General features: G+C 37.3%; 2 protein-coding genes across 3 annotated transcripts in view; one reads left to right on the top strand and one right to left on the bottom strand.

Annotated features, from left to right (window-relative positions):
* The window catches only part of Pmi (Transmembrane protein Pmi), a 31897-nt gene extending 22064 nt beyond the window's left edge, over window positions 1–9833 (top strand). The window contains exons 2-4 of the mRNA XM_074087891.1: window positions 8329–8685; window positions 8810–9030; window positions 9122–9833. Of these exons, the coding sequence (XP_073943992.1) occupies window positions 8663–8685; window positions 8810–9030; window positions 9122–9402 (525 nt within the window). The 5' untranslated portion in view covers window positions 8329–8662 and the 3' untranslated portion in view covers window positions 9403–9833. The remainder of the gene's footprint in view (window positions 1–8328; window positions 8686–8809; window positions 9031–9121) is intronic.
* Window positions 9723–21943, bottom strand: part of LOC141428124 (dehydrogenase/reductase SDR family protein 7-like) — a 12686-nt gene continuing 465 nt past the window's right edge. Inside the window, exons 1-6 of one of the 2 annotated variants that reach the window (XM_074087889.1) lie at window positions 15625–15768; window positions 15342–15503; window positions 14692–14835; window positions 13180–13399; window positions 12815–13060; window positions 9723–11770 (exon numbers count right to left, since the gene is read on the bottom strand). In XM_074087889.1, the coding sequence (XP_073943990.1) occupies window positions 11574–11770; window positions 12815–13060; window positions 13180–13399; window positions 14692–14835; window positions 15342–15476 (942 nt within the window). In that variant the 5' untranslated portion in view covers window positions 15477–15503; window positions 15625–15768 and the 3' untranslated portion in view covers window positions 9723–11573. Of the gene's footprint in view, window positions 11771–12814; window positions 13061–13179; window positions 13400–14691; window positions 14836–15341; window positions 15504–15624; window positions 15769–21943 lie in introns of those variants that run through there. The other variant, XM_074087890.1, reaches the window with a different exon arrangement.

Below are 21943 nucleotides of genomic sequence, written 5' to 3'. Positions count from 1 at the left end.
CTTGAAATTTGGTACGAATGCAAGTACCTCTGAGAGCACAACCTATAAGAATAGTCTGCATTTTTTTTCTATCTATCATTGTCAGTAACCATCTAAAATGATCCCACGCGTTGTACATGTATATTGCTTAGGAAAGAGCCTGTACTAATACCGGATATTCATATTTAGATAGGTACCTATAATTTCGACTGCAACCCTCAATGTGCCAGTCCGACTAGCAATTGGCCGTTTTTTTTAATATACATCTCAGTGGGAAATATCTACACTCTATCGGCCGCCTGCGTTTAAATAAATCGAATTCACGAAGCGTCATTCTGAGCTGTTATAAAAGATACCACCAAAGTGAAAATAACACAAGTCCCTTTTCAATTGAATTTTATAAAAGCAACTCAATTTTATAACCGTGTTTGTGAGAGGGCTCTAACCTTTAAGTAATGCGCAGACGTGTATCTACCGGCTTTCAACGCGTGTACAGCGAATGCAGTTTTAGTCGCACACGCAACGCAAGCAATATGGCTACAAAGTTAATACATAACAGTAAACCATCTTCGCTTCGGCACACATTGCTCGCAGGACTGATGGCCGATGGGGTCAGAAGGTACTCGAATGGCGTCCGCGGACCGGGAGACGAGCTGTCGGTAGGCCTCCAACAAGATGGAGCGACGACCTGGTTAAGATCGCGGGATCGCGTTGGATGCGGAAAGCACAAGACGGGTCTGAGTGGAGAGCCTTGGGGGAGGCCTATGTCCGGAGTGGACGTGGTTCGGCTGACATGATGAAACCATTTTCAAACAAATCTAGCGTCTATTTATATTACTTATTTAGACTAGCGTCTATTTATATTACTTATTTATCCAAGGATGGTTTACTGTTCTTTATTTACTGTGATGGCGACGTTGCGTGTGACTGCGCGGGATGACGTCAACGGTGCTGTGGGCGCCGCCGGCGCAAACCGCTGCAGTCTTGATACATAAGGAATAATTAGACCAATCAAATCGATAAAAATTCAAGAGATTTTGCAGGTGGTAGGACCTTGTGCAAGGTCCGCCCGGATTGCTACCACCATCTTGCACTGTTGTGTTTCGGCGTGGAGAGTAAGACAGCCGGTGAAATTACTGGCACTTGAGGTATCCCATCTTAGACCTCTAGGTTGGCAACGCATCTGCAATGCCCCTGGGCGGGCCTGCAATAGGCGGTGGTGATCTCTTACCATCAGGAGACCCACTTGCTCGTTTTCCATTCAGTCGATAAAAAAAAAAGATTGGATCAAAATCGAATCGTGTATCGCTAGTTTCGGAAAATTTAAAGTCAATGATCAAAGGTCAGCACTGTGCTTCGTCAATAGAAACTATTGTAAGTTACAAATACGACAACATTAAAAGAGGTAGGTACCTACCCGCAAGAGTGTGGCGATGATTTTCCGAAAATCGAATTTTACTGCAAGCTATTTTTCCATTCGCAAATTTTCCCAATCTAATCTTTTCCTGATAGTCTTTTTTCCGAAAGTAGATTTTTTCAGAAGCTATTTTTCCATTCGCATAATTTCTCAATGTAATATTTTCGTGATAGATATGATTCGTGAAAAAATACTTTGAATGTAATATTAGTTTTTTTATTAATCCAATATACCTGTAGGTACTGTTATATTTTCATTAATAAACCATCACATGCGTGCGTTCTTAATATATGTTAATTAAGTTTTCGCTGTGAACAACACGTAATTGCAATCATACCTAATAAATTTACACAATTATATAAGTATACATATATACAAAGTGTTAATTAAATAACTGAAACTTCAGACACCCCAAAAATATTTTTTCATTTTAAAATAGTTGATTGCATTTATTTCTGAATACCTTCATTATTTAAAAAAATATTCGTATGACGTTTTTAGAAGTAAATCACACATTGACAGCAAAACGGCCCGTATTAAATTATCGAAATAGTATGCAACCTCGCTAAAATATTAATCGCAGTCACCAATTAGCCAAAAAGGGATTTAAGAACAAAAACACAACCTAATTTAAAAATATACTGTAATCGGTCCTACTCTCGATTCTGGCAAACTACTTTCTGGTTTTCAGTTATTTAATTAACACCTTGTATATATATGTATAAATTAAACTTCTTATAATACCTAGGTTAAAAACATAACAGAATGTAAGCAGGTAGGCATGACGTAAGGCCGTTCCGGTAAAAGGCAAGACAAGACCATTAAAGCATCACCTCTTATAAATGTGACTCATTACTTAGCCGTGGCTTTGCTCACGTAAACAGGTAGTCAAATTGAAATTGGACTGGGACTTCACTAAATTCCCAAAAAACTACATCGCATCACAGTCTTTATTTACGTACGTCGTATCAAAAACACCAGTGCGTCACGTCTCTTGATGCAGCGGTTAAGATAAAATAGATTTTACAAGGATAAAAGGGATCATATTTCGGGATAAAATGTAGCCTTATGTGTTATTCCAGACGTCCAGCTTTCCGCAAATCAAATTTCATCTAGATTCATGCAGTATTAGCGTGAAGAAGTAACAACCTACACACGTATGCGCACATTTTCGCATTTGTAATATAAATAGGATTTTTAACTGGTAAAGTTCGCTGGAGCCCTAAGGAGCGTCGTGGTCGTGAGCGCGAGACGTGCGCGCGCGCTTCGGAGCGGGGCGGGGGGTGGATCCCGCGGATGCTAGGGTTCATTACCCGCCCGCGCCCGTTCGATCGGCGACTATCCACAATGGGGGCCACGCCATCCTAGGGCACGATATACCACCGACCGAGAAACAAATCTAGACGAATTCGCTATGCCTTTGTTGTGATTTCGTGGTGCCCATAGCAAGAGGAGAACAAAACAATAAATACAACTAAGTATGATTGGTTTTTTGGAGTCTTTTTGTATTTTTTATTTCAACTCCAAATTTGTTACTTTTACGGGTATCCCGTGAAACCATATCGAAAATACAAACTGAGACATGGATGCACAGAAAAACCAGAAAAAGAGACCAGCGCTGGGAATTGAACCCAGATCCTCAGCAATCCGTGCTGCGTGCTATAACCCCTACACCACCGCTGGACAGGAATCTAAACACGAATTTTTCCTATGCATACATATCTCAGGTTGCTTACAACTAAGTACCTAACTAGAAGAATGCTCGAGCGCTTAGCTACATTTGTTGAAATTTTAAATGAATATAGTGATGAAACTAAAAACATTTGATCTGGCCTATAGTTTGTCATATCTTTTAATTATAACATGGTTTATCTTCTTCACACGCGATTCAATGGTGGGGTCATAGGGAACCGCCTCCAAAAACTTGTTATCACAAAACTGTGGGCGCTTTCCATATGTTATATAGGTTTGAAAAACGCCCACAGGTTTTTAGGTATTTTGTTTCGATGACAAGGTTAAGTTATGAATTGCACAATATTATTTTTATTTAAATGTCCATTCAGCGAACTTTATGAAGCTTTGGCAAATTTTAGTAACGAACTTGAGAATTAAATATTTGTATTAACATTTTTTATGATAAATAATGAAAATTTGTTAAATAAGTCCCTGGGCGACCGAGCTTCACTCTGGCTAAAGTTGGAAACTCGCGCTCCAGAAACAAGTCGACCCTAGCTCCATTGTTCGCCCTTAAAAAGCCCCATAGAGCTAATAAATTTTATCTAAATCGTTGGAACTGTTTCGGATATTTTCTCGTTTAAAGTTAAAATGACTCTAAAATCCAACACAAAATAACTCCACTACCTATTGCTTGAGTTTAAGATCACGATGGGACCACAAACGTAATTTATACCGAAACCAGAAACTTATTAGGTATTAATAATATATAAGTAAGCAAAATAAATAAAGAAATTGACTACTTGTGTTATGGACATTATCGGGCCGGGCCACACATTAGAAGCTCCGTAGTAATTTTATAAACTACCTTGATTTTAGAGAAGCTCGACTTGCATGCGCCATGATCACGAGACGACATATTTTATTCATATTATTCATAAAATTAGTAATTACCCCGATAGTCTAAAATATTGAGCTCCGTATTAGTCAATAATACAATTATCGCTATTATTTTTTAGCCACGAGCCCGGAAGCCACGATCAATAAATTTATATTAATCATTTATCTGATTAATGCTGAGAATCATTGAAGGCACTAGGACAGTCACTACAGAACAATAAGTAGAGCATTGAAAGTATTTATCATATTCAGTGAAAATAAGATATTTGCACTGAACAAAATATATTTTAGACCTAGTACCTACCTACTCACCCAGATATTACCTAAACTCCTAAGTAATTAATGCTAAATAAACTCTACCTACTTTGTAGCTAGTTAGTTGGATTGTTCTACGAGAGTAATAAATTGGTACTAATAATTAGTTATAATCTTAAAAATTTCTAGTTTATTGAAATATCTATAATTAACTCTTAGGGCCAAGATTACACTGAGTAATTAATAATAATAATTAATAATAATTGTCTGTGTAATATAGGTAGACAATAATACAGACCGTTATTTTACAGAACAATTCTATCGAACAAAAGGTAAGCAAATGTTCACACCTGAAAATATTGGGCCTGACACCGCTCTCTTTCTTGCGACACCGAACTGTCTCGCACACTTACCTGCGGAAGCTAGTTGATGTATGTATATAGTTCGACCGAAATAAGCACAAATTAGTTTTCTATTTAGCCAAGTGAACAAACAAAATAACACATGTTTTAATGGGGACTAAATTCAATATACAAAGAGTTTAAAATAACAACGATGCCACCAATTGCTGAAATATTCTTCTTCAGCGCTCCAGCTGTGACTGAAACTCGAAGAATTTCCACATTGTACTTACATATTCGTGCTTATTGTCTCGATTACATTATTATCAAGATCTAGAAACCTGCCTAGCATGCCAGCCGACTTTGGCATAATAAAGTTCAATAGGTAAGTACTTCCTATATACCTAGTTAGCTAATAAGTAGGAATGTTTGTACCTAGGTATTATATTTATACATATCATCATCCCATCATCATCCCAGCCTATATACGTCCCACTGCTGGGCACAGGCCTCCTCTCAGAACAAGAGGGCTTGGGCTATAGTTCCCACGCGGGCCCAGTGCGGATTGGGAACTTCACACGCACCATTGAATTGCTTCGCAGGTTTGTGCAGGTTTCCATATACATATATTCAATTCAAATTTGAATTCAAACTATTTTTTATTTACTGATTCTTACTTTCTGATGCAGCTGCGAATACAGTAAACAAGAGTAGGTAAAGCGGATTAAAAAATTTTTTTACGAATAATTCGAAGCGAATTTTTTTTTTACGAATAAATGCAAAAGCGTGTGTGTTTGTATCTTTGTCCGTCTTTTACGTCGAAACGGAGCGACGGGTCGACGTGATTTTTGGCATAGAGATAGTATATGGGCCAGAAAGTGACAGGCTACTTTTTATCCCGGAAAAATGCCCTGATCCCGAGGGAACAGCGTGCGATAACCGAATTCCACGCGGGCGAAGCCGCGGGCAAAAGCTAATGACCTATAAGGCTGCGGCTCCAGTGAGGTTGAAACGAGCGGAGCGGAGAGGAGACGTGTAGGGATCGACCAATCATATCAGTTGAATTCACATCTTGTCTCCGCCTCATTACTTATCATTAGACGTGTAGGTAGGGAATTGGTCGATCCTCCCTACACGTCTCCTCTCCGTTCCGCTCGTCTCCGCCTCAGTGGAGCCGCAGCCTAACGCTGTCATCATAGAAAATTCAATCAAAGTTCAATGTCTCAAAAACGGCTGAACCTATTTTTATCAAAAATAAATAAGAAAAACGGCAAGGAAACTCGCTTTCATGTAAAAATAAACCGTATCGAAATCATTTCATCCGTTTGAGAGCTACGATGCTACAAACAGACAGATAGACGTTAATATGGCGTCAAAAAGGATTATTTATTCTATACCTTATTTTCATTAATCAAATCAATATGGACTGGGCATTACTCTAGGAATAACAATTATAATGACGATACTAGCGTTAGAGCGTTACGCGTGGGCTGTCGGGAAATTATATAAATGTTCAGCGTAGCCTGTGGGTTGCGCCTATAAGGTCAGCCTTGCACCCACACATGCCTTTTACGTAGAAAAGTATTAAACGCGATTGCGTACCAGACGTCAACAAAACCGTATACGACACGCACATATCAAATGAATACAAGCCTTAGCACAGCAAGCATAAAGTCAAAAATACAAAAGTCCGACTTGTTGCTTTTTCGTTGCTCCTTACGAGCTTAGTTTGCAACATTCACCTTTACCTAATCAGGCAAGCGGATTTTAGAACGGCTGTAGTGGGCGACAGTTGTAAGTGGAGGAAAATATTTTCTAAATGACTCTTTAGGTACAAAAACAGCGCTTAAGAGCCAGTTATAAGTTCAGTATGTTTTAATAAATATTTTTGAGTTTTGGTATGCCGAAGGCTCTTGTTATCCGGTGCGATTTTTGCTGTGCCATCCCATTAAACAAGGTCTAACTAAAACAAGCAAACTTTTTTCGTACCTAATTTGCTACAGCTGGCCCTCGTTACGACTTTATAGCAATGGATATATTTTAACACCTTTTCGGGGTTGTCATCGTGTATTCAAGCATTATTGTATAGGCAGCGCAACATTGACCAGCAACAGCTTACAATTAATACAATAGGTAATGTATAAAAAACTACTTATGTAGGTGAATGGAATACAGTAAACAAAACAACAGCCCGTCACCTACCCACAAATGTTCGCAACTTCTTCCGCGTGGAATAGATATTCACTTGTTTAAAGTTTCTACTCGACCCTCACACAATGAACAGCAACTAGGTAATAGACTCGCCAATACTCTGAACTGACCATTAGTTATTCTGTCCTGCTACTTAAACAAGATTTAGCTAAGCTACTAGATAGGTAAGTAATTAATTAATTACTAGCTAGCCTCCAATACCAAACTTTGCCATGCCAGGTGATCTTGGGCCAGCTTTCGCCAGCCACTGACTTCAAAATCTGATAGTTCTTTCTAGACCTCGTGCCTCCAGCGGTAGGTACCTGGAACGATCAACCGATCTACATGCACACTGTCGTCTCTAGTAGGTACGGTCTTTTCACAGCTCGATGGTCTCCCAACCCTTCCACGAATCCAAGTCGTCGGAATCTGGACGCTTAAGGGGCTGTTTCACCATCCATTGATTAGTGTTAACTGGCGGTTAAATGTGATGCTGTCTCCGTCTATTCGAACAAAAAAAATAGAGACAGCATCAAATTTAACCGTCAGTTAACACTAATCATTAGATGGTGAAACAGCCCCTTAGTCTTCAATAATATAGGGCTTGGTTGGACACTAACCATGTTAGCACCAAAATGCATAGGTACAACCGTTGAAATAGGATATCGTAGGAAACTGCCATCTCTGAAACTTATTATCTAACATATTTAAGTTTTTTGTGGCAAACAATGATTTTATCAATCAGAATTATAGGTAATTTAATAAGTTTTACTCCTTTAATATAATACCATTGGTGGTCCGGCAACAAGTCTGCATTTTCTACATTCTTCCTAAACCCACCAGCTTCCGTCTACTCTCCGAGTCCACTCTTTCTTTCTTGGATTTCCATATCCTTTCACTTAAATTATTCCGTCTTCAGTTTGATTCTGAGGCCGCTTTTTTTTTACTGTGCTACGGTAAACTCAAATATGTTTTCTTAAATATCCTATTCTACGAGTATTAATCCTACTGTCCTATTCTATCCTATTCTATACTATCCTGTCCTATCCTATCCTATCCTATCCTATCCTATTCCTTGTCTTTTCAAATTGTTACTGAGCCCATAACCTTTTGCAGGCCAAACTCTGACATTTTTTTATTGCGTTGCCATGCTAACAAGAATCGTGTAAGTAAACTGCTGTCGTTTTATAAATCAAAAGTTGCATGGGCATAAGATATAAGATGGGCAGTTCAGTTAAAGCGGCTAGTCGGAAATAATCAAAATAATCGACAGCTATTTTAGCGCCATCTAGTATTGAGTGGAAAAACGAGCATGACATGATGCATGTATAAAACTTTAATTTAAATTCTTCGAGAGTTCAATGTTAGCAAGTCACGATGATACTACCACATTTTCTTAGATATTTTGGCATGGTATAAATGAGATAAAGTGGGATCGACTCTTTTTTTATATCAGATCTGGTATATGAAATACAGCTATAGAACGCTAGGTGGTGTACAATTCTACGTTTCATTTGCTGTCACAAATATCACAGATTTACTAATGTCTTCATCAAGAAATTTAATTTACAGTTCAAGCGCCTGCAAACTGAAGTGGAGACATCGCAACTGTGCGGAAAAAGCACAAAAACTTTGTTAGTGTGAAGCAGGCATTTTCCCATAGAGCATGAAGAATGCAACAATAACTTAAGGGCTACTACGAAACTAGAAACTCGAAGTTCGTGCCGTGCGGTCCCTCTGACACTTATACTGTATAATACGAGAGCGAGAGGGACGGTACGATACGAACTTCCAGTTTCGAGTTTCGTAGTAGCTAGCATAGAGCTAGCCCGGTTATTTTAGCAATTCTAAATGTCACTTACCGGTGAAACATTGACACTAACAAAGTCCTTTGTCTATAGTTAACATGGCGGGTAACGAAAGTGACAGGTTCGTAATTGTAAATAAAAGTAGCTCGGAATTTCGATTTTCGGTATCTTAATAGCGATTCGTGAAACAAATAGGTATTTAATAATAACACTGCATAAATTAAGTTGTGAACCTTGTTTTACAGCGATTTAAAGCCATCGAGTGTCGCAATCATACGAGAAGTTTACGACAGTGAAAATGCACACATCAAATTTGAAATGGAATTGGAAAGAGCACTTGAGGCCGGCGTGAGCGTTATAGTAATAGAGCCAGAGTCGCTTGGCGAAGAGACTGCAAGATGGATTTACGTAGGCAACCTATTGCATAAAATATCCGTCTACAGTGGTCTTTGTGGTGTCGCCTCTGGTATATATCTTAACTATTTTTGTACGCAAATTAATATGTATTACGTGTGTCTATTGTATAAGTGCGGTAATTGAGCAATTTAATATTCCAGGTTTGACATGGAGTTCTTTAGCTTGTACTCCATTTGGAATAGCATCCATTCTATGTGCTGGTTGTTACACTCTCTCATGGCAATGGGACCCGTGCTGCAAGTACCAAGAAGAGAAGAACCGTCGTCATTTGTCTACTTTACCTGTACTGAGCGACTTAACGTCAGCATCACCTGTAGTACTTGTGCGTACAGATAATAGACGAAAGATATATTTACATAGCTCAGTAGCACTGGCTGCTGCTTCTGTTTGCCTGTGGAGACTATATCAGACATTCAAATAAATGATTCAGCTTCTATTCCACCATGCCAAGAGACGTCAAGTAATGTTAATGAACTGTTCTCATTCTATTTAAAAAAAAAGAAGTATTTTGAAAATCTTCACTGTTGACAAATATTAATTGACGCCTTTGAGCGTGGCAGGTAAAGCACAGCTCTATGCCAGTTTATGATTAAAAATAGGATTATATTATTGTTCTCAATTATGAAGTAGGTAGGTAATATTTCAAGCTTACTAGTGATTATTGTATCAAATATAATGTTAAAGTAGGAAGCAGAGTGTAAAAATGATAATATAGTTTTAGAAAAATTAAAAGCCAGTACAAAAGATTTATTTTCTTTAATGTAAATAACTAGATTTCAGTGAACTTGGATGAAATCTAATTAATAATATTGTTGGCATTAAAATGACCGAAAAAATAAAATATGTTACAGAGATATTGTTTTATTTGCCATCATATTTAACATTAAGTCATAGTACAGGATAACAACCTATAGGTACCATCAGCCAAATAAGTGGTCTACCAATTTTTCAACAAATTCCTATCAAATGAATATGTCGCTATAGTCGAACTTTCAAGTTGACAGACACGTCTATTGGCATTATTGTTTTATGACATGCAAACGATTATCAGCTTTAGGGTGGTAGACCACATATTTGGCTGATGGTACACCCATCTGTTTCATGGCAAACAAGTATTTTATATCAATTACTAGCTGTTGCCTGCGACTCCGTCCGCATAGAAGTATGAAAAATAATTTACATCCTATTCTCAAACCTACTGAATACACAAAAAATGTCATAAAGATTGTTGAGCCCTTTCAAATGAGTTTTTATATATTATATTAGATAGCATAATAAGAAATATATTGCAAGTTGTACACTGCCATTCAAAGTTCTTGCAGACAACCCTATTATCATCACATTCACAATGAAGTAATGCTTATATTGACACTAGCCGTTACCCGCGACTCTGTACGCGCTGAGTCCGTATATCGCTATCCCGATAAAACTATCCTATGACCTTCTCCGGGACTCCAAACTATCTGTATACCGAATTTCATCTAAATCAGTTCAGTGGTTTAGGTATAGATGAGATGAAGTAACAGACTTAACTTTCGCATTTATAATATTAGTGGGATATTATTATTACACAAATGGGTGAAGTTTACTAGTATCGACCTATGTCTGCCAATTCAGTAGTTATGCTTGGAAAAAAAGGCAACCAAATAGTTACTGTTGTATGTTTTTCATACTTTTGGTTGGCACCTAATAAATTGTTAATCATGAGTGTGGTACTTAAAAAAAAAGTTTGTTGAGTTCATAATTATGGGTGCAAACTCACCCGAATTCATATCTTAGACCATTGTAATCTTTTAAGACCTGCTAAACATTAGGCCATTAGAATCAGTGATAACATTAACTGGTCACCAAAAGGCTGATCCAACATTCCTGCAGCTTTTGATAGACCTAAATAATATCCCCTAACATTCTCATTTTCAGGTCCATTAATAAAACAGCTGGATTGATTTTATAGTACCATACATTAAACCAAGTGATTTCATTATAAATATGCTATGCAGGATCGCGGTGGATGCGGAAAGCACAAGACCGGTCTGAGTGGAGAGGCCTGCCTATGTCCAGCAGTGGACGCTTTCGGCTGACATGATGATGATGATGCCCTTACCCTTATGCTACGAGAAATAAATAGATTCCTTGTCCCATTAATGACAATACTAAGTGTAATGTGCCCCAACCTCTTCCCTCGCGTCTACATTCATCCAGCCTTTAATGCATTCCAGTTTGTTACGAAAGCTTTTAATTTGATCAGGGCTGAGAACTAAATGCAGGCTTTAAAAAAATATTTAAAAAAAAAACTAATAAATAGACCCATTAATTAAATCGGAAGGATGCCCACAAACGTTATGTAACGAAAACCATGAACACACCCTACCCTATGAGGATAGCACACTAATAGGGCCTACGCTAGCTGACGCGGTTTTCACCTGCACCCGCACCTGCTAACGTAAGCCCTTAGGTAGGTATTCCCCAAGAATCAGTAAGTTTTATTTAAAAAAATTAAGTTTGATATTAATCAGTGATAAAAATCACTGCCTCATTCAACCTTGTGAATATCTCTTTGGGTATGGTTGTGTACTTAAATCCACTGTAAAGCTATGGAAGACTGGTTACTTTTGCTCTTTTATACATAAGTGAATAGAAAAGTGATGGTGAATTATGCCTCAAAAATATAGCCAGTTTTGGCAAGAACTGACTAATCACCAAGTCATTGTCTTTTTTGACTACCATGTCCAGAGTTTTATCAGCGACATATTCAGCCGAGAAGCCTTCCTCAGTTGTCTTATCCATCACTGAAAAAAAAAATGTAAGTAGTATTACAATTTTTCCCTAGCTATGCAATAATGATACAGTCGCCAAGTAAACTTTCGTAAGCTTAGGCATAAGGATCTGTGCTATATTCTTATATTTAATTATTTATTTCCCTAAATCTTAAAGCAAAAAAGAAAGATTTATTTGGTTCCATCAATCTGTACCTACCATCAATCAGTAGTAGCATCTTCTTTATTTTTATCTGTATAATTCCAATTACCTATAATGGGACAGTGTAGATCAAAAGGCAATGCAATGCTTTGCTTAGGCCCCATTAAAATAAGGAAGAAATAAAAACCGGCCAAGAACGTGTCGGACACGCCTAAGATAGGGTTCCATAGCTAATAAATCTCAAGCAATCTTAGCCGTTATAGTTTTCCTTGTAAATTAAATATACTCGTACTTATACCATCCTAAATTTTTCAATTTTTCTACCCAATAGTTTAAATTTTAGAGGGGGGGACGCTCGATTTTAATGAAAATTCGCACTTTAAAGTTGAATATTTTGCAAACAGATCACTGAATCGAAAAATGGTTTTAAAAGACCTATCGATCCAACGATACCCCATACTAGGTACCCTTAGATACCCTAAGAATTTTTTTTTTTGTTTTTGTGATTTTACTACTTTGTTGGCGTGACTGATATTGATATGTATATTCATGCCAAATTACAGATTTCTGATACTTAACGCTCTCTGAGCTTAGCCGCAGACAGACGGACAGACATGGCGAAACTATAAGGGTTCCTAGTTGACTAAGGAACCCTGAAAATGAACCCTGCACCTCTTCAAATTAGACTATCTGGAAAAGTAGGATTCTTTTGTCAGAGCATAAAGAATAATGGCATATTTATTAGAAAGAAGTTGCATTGCCTGCATAAAAGCATTGTATTACTAGGACATTACATAAACATAAAAACCTACCAAAATGGCCTCAAACTTCTAGGGTCATTAATTATATCAGCAAAATAGATGAAACTTTCTGAAATGCTTATTTCAGAATCAGAACAATGAATGTTGCCTTACCTCCATGCTTGCTACCACTGCCGGTTAAAGCATTCAAAGATACTGCTGTTTTCACATATCCTGGACTTACAACCGATACATTGATATTGTGTTGATGCATTTCAGAACGCAAAGCATCACCAAATGCCTGGAGTGCAAACTTAGATGCTGCATATGCTGAACGGTCAGGTATTGCAATGAGTCCTTGTACTGAGCTCATCAATACAATGTGCCCACTTTTTCGTTCTACCATTTTCGGTAAAATAGCTACAAATAAAAAGAGATTACAATTATCCTTAACTGTTTCAAGAGATCTTATAACAAGAGAGGAACACCACTTTAAGTAGCACATTTAAAGAATATTATAGAAAAATATTCAGCCATACCTTTTGTAAGGCATACAGGGCCAAAATAATTGATGTACATTATTTGCTTATCCACTTCTATCTTAGTGAATAATATGGAGTCTCGGTGAGACACCCCTCCATTGTTTATGAGGATGTCGACATGGCCACAAGCATCATAAACCTTCTCCACAAAGCCTTCCAAACTGTCAAGATCGGCAAGATCCAAACATAGCACTACAGGCTCTAAAGTTGTAATTTTCTGCAAAAAAAAAACGTGATATAACACAAAACAAGTACTTATAAATGAAATAAAGATTAAGGTTTTGAATACCTGGCAATTTGTATAGAAACACCCTTTTTATTGATAGTATCTTTTATTACATTGACTTGGAAATTTAATTTTTTCATTGCACACATCTATCTAAATATAAAAAGACTATTCTTATTTAGTATTGGTACCTAAGTATCTGGCATTAAAACAAGAGCATGCTTTTTGTTATTATTGATTACTTTTTACCGGACTGCAAGGAGAGGTATTGTTTTTTGCGCATATCTTGTAAGTATGTAATATTTACAGCATATAATTTGACTGCTGCCTATCCTTGTGAATATTCCTCTCATACATTACCATGTTAACAGGAAGAGATCCCTGATTAGAAAGAAGTTTAAGGTTGTATTACTTTCTGTCTACTATAATTGTACTTTAAAATATTATGGGCACTAAACAGTTTACACACATACTGTAGATGATTTACCACTAGTTTGACTATCATCTTCAACTTCAACTTTTTTTGTTTTTGGCAACCGGTTGCTTTAGGTTAGCAACCACTACTGCCAATGACTCCTGACAGCAGCAAAAGTATACAGGGTGTCCCAGAAGTACCACGTCACAGTGACACCAGAGGTAGGCCAAGGCAAAATAATTGTATCAGATAATAGATGAGCCATTGCTGTACACAGCATTTTTATACCACTTAGCAGGGACTGCTTTCGGAGTTCAAGTTTTAAGTTGGTTTGATAGGGCTTCGCTAAAGTGATAGGAATGTCTAATGTTCTTGCAGTAAGATACATGTGTTATACCATTTCTGAATCTGCATAACATGCATAATTTATTGACATTATTTATTTGTTTCGTTTCTAGTAATTTTTTTTTCATGGCACATGGTTAAAGTTGAAATTCATGTTTTTGAGATAACTTAAATCAAGATTTTTTCAGCATTTTACGGTAGTTACTGACAAAATAACACACTGCACTTCTGAAGTAACTATTCACAATTCGATACACATAAAAAACTGTTATTAAGAGCTTTCCAAGTCGATGCTGGTACTAAAAATTTCAAGACAAAGGGGAGTATCCCCAAAAATCTTTATTTCGGTAATAACTCGAAAACCGTGCAACTTTTACTGGGGTCATGTTAGGTTGGTTAGGTTTGTCTTGAGCTGGCCTACCTCTGGTGTCACTGTGACGTGGTACTTCTGGGACATCCTGTATATTGTCTTCGACTAGTTTGACCAGTTTTTAAAAAGTTTGACTATCTAATATCTACTTACACTTTTCTTTGCAAGCAGGTCAGCTTTCACCCGGTTTAGTTCATTCTCCCTCCTTGCAGCCAGGATAACTTTACAGCCTTGATCGTAGAAGGAATGGGCAAGGGCCTCTCCTATCCCAGAGCTGGCACCTGTTATGAGTACCACCTGTAACACAAATGTTAAATACAATAACTAATCAAAGTAAATAATGTGATCTTCCAAAAATAATTAAACTAGTCAGACCATTTATGACTTGTAGTAATCAAGAGTTAAACTGTTCAATTTTGTTATTTTTTTACATCGATAACAGTTCAAAGTTTGAATTATTGTGTGATTCATCCTATGTATAACTACTAACTGGGTAGTAGTCTTTTCAAGTCATAAACGTAAGTCCAAATGTTTTTAAAAAATGAAAGAGTGAAATTTTAAGAAATGTATGAGTGGACTGTAATAACTAAAAAGCAAACAAAGAAATAATATGATTAAATTGAGATATACTTGAAAACACAACCACACAACACAAAGCAATAATGACAAGTAACACATAAAAGAAAAATAAACAAAAAATGAACTTTACAAAATATACACCAAAAAGTACGAAACTCCAAGAAGTGCTACATAAAGTCTAATGCAGTTAACGGGTCCAAAGGGTTGGCGTTAAGTTAACTTACCTTTCCTTTCAATGCGGTTCTTCGTTTTTTAAGCATTACTTGATTATACACTTTGCACATTGTTGCGCACAGTGCTAATGGTAATCCAATATACTTAAGGTACCAAATAATTCCACTATAACCGTAAAGATTCATCTTGAAGTTCACAACGCCGACAAATACCTATAGCCGAAACAAATAAAAAGAAAAATATATTATTAAGTGCGTACTGCGAAGAAACAATGAAATATAAAATAATTAATAATATAGAGAATATAATTACTACTTCTCACAACCGACTTACCGTAAAAACAAATAAAATATGAGTGATTAATAATAAGATCACGATAATGACTGATTTGATTATAGATTATTTTGGACTTTTGCCTTCATAATAATAAAACTCACAACTTGTCAGTTGTTAGTCAAATGTCAGAAACAAGAGGGTTAGTTCCACTAAAGTTGCGGCCACATGCAGTCGCTCGTTTGCAGCGATACTACTTGTACTATTATCTATTCTGTGGCGATACATCACAGCTTAGACTATAGCATCATATTCTTTGTATTCACGTATAACTATTCCGACCAAACCCGATCCTGATCCTAAACTTTCCTATCAAAATTCAAAATTCCGTTATATTTTTTAATTGAATTCCGCTCAGTTTCCTCACTTTTACATTGGCACAATGAGGGCTATCGCGAATGAATTCGCCGCTAGAGGCGCTAGTGTAGCGTGAGGTCTCCGAAATGTCAAATCTCATAGTTTTTGGGTGAGCTACGCGGGTTTATTTAGAATTAGAATAATTTTGTGAATATTTTTCAATATCTGTAATTAATTATGGCAAATATGCGTTCCGGGGCAATGAATGTCTGTGTTTTGAGACAGTTTTGTCTTTCGGAAACCTTTGTCCTCCCTTTTTTCCGAACAAAACGGGGACTATGCAACACTGTGGCATGCTCGATATTTATTTGGTACGGTTTTAAGGTGTATTAAATATGATTTTAATCTAAACTTTGTTTCCACGCCCGTAATAATAGACTTTCAAAACCATACTTAAAAACCTCACGCAACAGTGCGCCATCTAGTGAGACAAAAAACGATAGCCCTCATTGTCGTTCTATCCGAACTTGTATATTACCATTAAAAAAAAATGGGGTCTCGCTCGTGACCAGCAGGGCTACTACGAAACTCGAAGTTCGTGTCGTGCGGTCCCTCTGCTCTGACACTTGCCGTCCCGCAGACGCTTATGTCATTTAATACGCGAGTGAAAGGGACGATGCGATACGAAATTCGATTTGCGAGTTTCATAGTATGAATGAGCCCTACAGATTTATCGCTGCAAACGAGCGACGAGCGACTGCACGTGGCCGCTCCTTTATAAGGTCCCGTGACCCCATTTTGAATGTGATTTTGAATATCCCGCTACTCTGTGCCCGCGACTCAAAAAAGTAGCGTCAAGTCGCCGCGTCGATCAGCAGCGTCAAGATGTCTGCTTGCAGGAATGATCTTGGTCTTGGAAGCCTATGTACAAATAATAATTCTCTAGAAGCGTAATTAAGCCCGAAAAATCAAACCACGGAATACCTACCGCGGCGGGCGGGAGTTCGGCCGAAAAACTTGAGTCGTGCAGTCGCTCCGTAGAAAGTTTCGATTAAGTTTGTGATTGTGTTTTTACGCTAATCAATTTAAAAAATATGCCGTCGTGTTGTGTGGAGTGGTGGAGTAGCCATTCAAATATGAAAAACACAGGTCTCACCTTTCATATGCCAGTAAATAAATATTTAAAACACCATACTTGGCGACCCTGGAAAGTGTTATGCAACATGTAACTAAGATTATTTTTTACATGGAGTAACTCTCACGTGATGTGCTTAAATAAAATATGTTTTTTTCTAGTATGAAGGATGATATCATGCATTAAGTATTACAAAATGCTCTAGTAATGCACTAGTAAAATTAAAATCTTCGTCTAAGGCGTTCGTTATCAGCAGGGCTACTACGAAACTCGAAACTTGAAGTTCGTGTCGTGTGGTCCCTCTGACACATACTATTTAATACGAGAGCGAGAGGGATCGCACAACACGAACTTCGAGTTTCGAGTTTCATAGTAGCCCTGCTGGTGTCAGCAGCAACAAAAAAAGTTTAAAAATCAATCAAAATAAATAAATAAATCGAAATCTATCTATATAATCTAATACGAGTAATTCTTGTAAATATATTTCGGGTATCTCGGAAACGGCTCCAACAATTTCGATGGGTTTTCGGGGGTGAAGAATCGATCTAGCTTGGTCTTATCTCTGGGAAAACGCTTGTTACCGAGTGACAGCCCGAGCAAAACTTGGTACTTTATAATTAAATAGCAATGCATGAAAATTCATAAAAGGTACCTATTGAGTGAACAATCGTTTCCATTGTTGCTATTTAATTTCCTCTCAATCGGAGTGAAAAGCAGTCTAATACTAGCTTTAAACCAATTTTTCCCCTCGACGTTTCTATTCACCCTCGCCTTACTGGCTCGGGGAAAATGGCTCGTTTTATGCTCTTGTTGTACAATCCGCTATTCTAGTTTTGTTTAAATTTTTATGAAGTTCAAACCGATACCCAATTATTTATGTCGGCATACACTTTTTATGTTGTGATTTATCTCCACCTGCTGTCATTCTAATAAAAAAGATTATTTATTTTCATTGTTGTATTTAAGACATTCAATAAAAAAATAAACTCGTAAACAAGCCTATTTATTTTAGTGTAATTCTGCATAATGCCATCCACGCATTGTAAGATCAAGATCGCCCCTCGCTTGTCGCATGGGGGCGGCGCCGACTCTTACGCGGACCAATCGCTGGCAAGCTTTGTCTATGAGAGAGTGTGAACCAGGGCTTTAAATACCGTTAAAAAGTGGTAACGTTACCAACTGTCAAACCGATTTAACGTTAAATGATAATTAACGTTAAACGATTTACCGTTACTTATACAACTTTTTACCGGTAAAAAAAATGGTAACGTTATCAGCTATTCATTAAATTAACGTTAATTCAAAAGTATCGTTAAATCATTTTAACGGTATTTATATTACTATTTACCGGTAAGCTTGGGTAACGTTAAATGGCAGATTATCCTCATTTATCGAGCGAGTATGCACGCGCTAAATTGGCAACACTCGGTAGCATAGCAAAAATTACCGATAGTGTTACTTCGGTATCGTTATAATAATGTGAATGAGGGCTATCGTTTTTTTTCTCACTAGATGGCGCACTGTTGCGTGAGGTTTTTAAGTGTGGCTTTCAGAGTCTGTTATTACGGGCGTTAAAACAAAGTTTAGATTAAAATCATATTTAAAACACCTTAAAACCGTACCATAAAAATATCCAGCAACCACAGTGTTGCTTAGTCCCGTTTTGTTCGGAAAAAAAAGGGAGGACAAAAGTTTCCGAAAGACAAAACTGTCTCAAAACACAGACATTCATTGCCCCGTAACGCATAATTGCCATAATTAATTTCAGGTTATGCAAAATATTCACAAAAAAAATCTTATTATAAATAAACCCGCGTAGCTCACCCAAAAACTATGAGATTTGACATTTCGGAGACCTCACGCTACACTAGCGCCTCTAGCGGCGAATTCGTTCGCGATAGCCCTCATTGGGTAACGTTAACAAGCCCTACAATGTAAATTAAATTTACCGGTAAAAATAACGGTAATTAGGTAACGTTAAATAATGTTAAGTTATCAATTAACGTTAAATTTTAATACCGGTACTAGGTATTTTTATGATTTTTACCGTTATTTAACGTTACTTATAGTGTGAATTTGGTAACGTTAACAAGCCCTGGTGTGAACTGTGAGTGCTACGTTGTCATTGCTGTTAGTTTGTTGCGTAAATGCTACTACAATTGAAGCGTTCATTGCTAGCAGTTACGTTTCTTGAGAATTACTGTTCATAGTTGGAAGCTGATTTCTTAATCTGATTTAGTAGCAGTCGTGGCAGTAGTACAAATAAAAAAAATAACAGTATTTTTGCCGAAATTGTAGTTTTTTTTATGTTGAGCTTTGTCGCTGGAAAACAAAACCTCTTCAATTTCGGAAAACATTGTTAGGGTTCCGTTCCCAAAGGATGCCAACGGGACCCTATTACTGAGACTCCGCTGTCTGTCTGTCTGTCTGTCTGTCCGTCTGTCACAGGGCACTATCTCTTAAGCCGTAAAAGTTAGACACTAGAAATTTTCAAAGATTAAGTATGTATTACTGTGGCCGTTAGAACAACAAATACTAAAAATAAAGTAAAGTTACAAATTAAAGCGGGTCGTCATACAAGAAACGTGTTTTTTTTGCGTTTTTTGGTTGCTAGACGTTTTTAGCCGTTGCTAAGGCGACCGAGTCGCCTAGCAACGAATAGCTATTTCGGTTGAATATTTACCTTTTAAGTTTGCGATTATAATGATGTTTTATAAAAGCTTCGATAGTATAATATAGTGACTGTCTCATTGTGTGGTTTATTCGTTTTTGTGCAAAATTAATAAAGCAATTTATGAACCACAAACCAACGCAACAAGCAACTTTGATAAAGCGCTCGCCAAATCCACACCGTATAATCAGTTTACCTATTGTTTTTTACACTAAAAAAAATCATTCATAAGTATTTAACACTATTTACAAGGTTTATAATACAGTTTAAAATTTATTCACACTAGTCGAGCTTCTTATTATTTAATTACACAACATACGAAGTCCACTGAATTTCCCGCGAATGAACCAAACTGACAGCTATTTTTTTTCTGCTGCTCCGCATGGCAAGAGTCTGAAGCGCTATTCAGCCTCCGAGAGGGCGACAGCCAAAGAGGATGAGAATTAAAAATTGTTTTTTTATTCAAATAACTTGCACCTAGTGCTTACATTTTGGTGATATGTTTTAACTTTATTAACTTGTAATGTAATGTAACTAGTTATGTTTGTTCGGGTGGAAATAATATTTTAACTTAAATTTGAAGTGGATATCTTAAACCGATTGAGCTGAAATTATGCATGCATGTATAAATCCGATTACAATGCAATATTATTATGACGTAGAGCTGATCTAATGATGAAGGAAGTTAGATGTTGGCCATAGGAACTCTGTAATAAAACGACACGACTGCATCGATTTTGGTCTCATTTGATTCGTCTTGACGACTACCTACCTTGGTAACCAGGGGCAAAAAGTACCGCCAGCAAAAATGCTTGTATTAGGATTTTTTACAAAAAACTATTACTGAAACAGGAGGTGCGGAAGTGCGGAGGAGGAGGTGCGGAACCCTTCATGCGCGAGACGCTCGCACTCGCACTTTACCGATTTTTTGTTTTATTCACTGCAATTTCTTTTATTTGTACCACTGCCACGACTGCCACTAAAGGAGGTTAACAAATTTGCTTCCAAGATCAGGATCATTCCTACAAGCAGCCATCTTAAGGCTGCTCTGCTGTTCGAGGCGGCCACTTCACGCTGCTTTTTTGTCGCGGGAAATTCAAAATAGGGTCACGTGACCAGATTTATCGCTGGAAACGAGCGTCGAGTGACTTATACGTGGCCGCACCTTAACTTCATGTATACATGCAGCCAAAGAGAATATAACCACCACGTCGTTTTATCATAAGAGGCGGGACTCCCATACTAGCGAATGGAATCGAGTTTACGTGGCAAACCTCAAACCATTACCAATATGTACGCCAAAGATCTGTCAAACGTCAAAGAACAATAACACCAACATAACAGACTAAAAAAGTGTAGCATGCTTAATGCTTGCGTTTTTTTATCGATATCGATAAAAGGTGAAGGTTGAAATAAAGTCCCAGATCAACAATTTTTGTAATCAAAATTAGGTTAAGATCGACTCCACATTTAAGTCGTAGGTTATAGTGCCATATAGTGGATTTTTTCTTTCAATACAATAATATGTTTGGACTTAAACGTGAACCCAAAATAAAATAAAGATTTTCTGTTCATTTCATATATTTTTTGACGGTATTGCACTTTTAAAGCCGGTTTTTTTTTCTTATTGAAAGCTCTGTTTTCAGTGATCTTCACATATATATTTTAATTCAAGTAAATTTTAAAATTCCGCTTCTTTCTTCCTCTGATAAACAAACAAGCCTGCAGTTATCGATAGTTATAGTAGGCTATAGTACTAACTATGTTTTTCGATGCACATTTCATACATTTTGCTTGCCCCGATATCATATCGGCGTCCGATACCGATATCAGATAGAATAATCTGAAAACGCTCTAAATCTTCCAAAGATTTATTATATAAGATACATTTTAATAATATCTGTATCTGTAATAGGGCAGGGTGGTTTTGATTTGACTGCACCTGCACAGTGCACAACAGAATGATGTATCCTCCATCCATCGTGTATGACCAGAGGGGCTACTCTACGAAACTCGCAAATCGAAGTTCGTATCGCACTGTCCCTTTCACTCGCGTATTAAATAACATAAGTGTCAGCGGGACGGCAACATACGAAGTTAGTGTTTTGCACTTACTTCGTGGTATAGGGCCAGCTGGGCTACTACGAAACTCGAAGTTCGTATTGTACCGTCCCTCTCGCTCTCGTATAAAATAGTATAAGTGTCAGAGGGACCGC

Source organism: Choristoneura fumiferana, chromosome 5 (assembly GCF_025370935.1).
Source record: "Choristoneura fumiferana chromosome 5, NRCan_CFum_1, whole genome shotgun sequence".
Taxonomy (NCBI): Eukaryota; Metazoa; Arthropoda; class Insecta; order Lepidoptera; family Tortricidae; genus Choristoneura; species Choristoneura fumiferana.
Note: the sequence above shows the minus strand (reverse complement) of the source record. Positions and strands in the feature narration are given on the sequence as shown.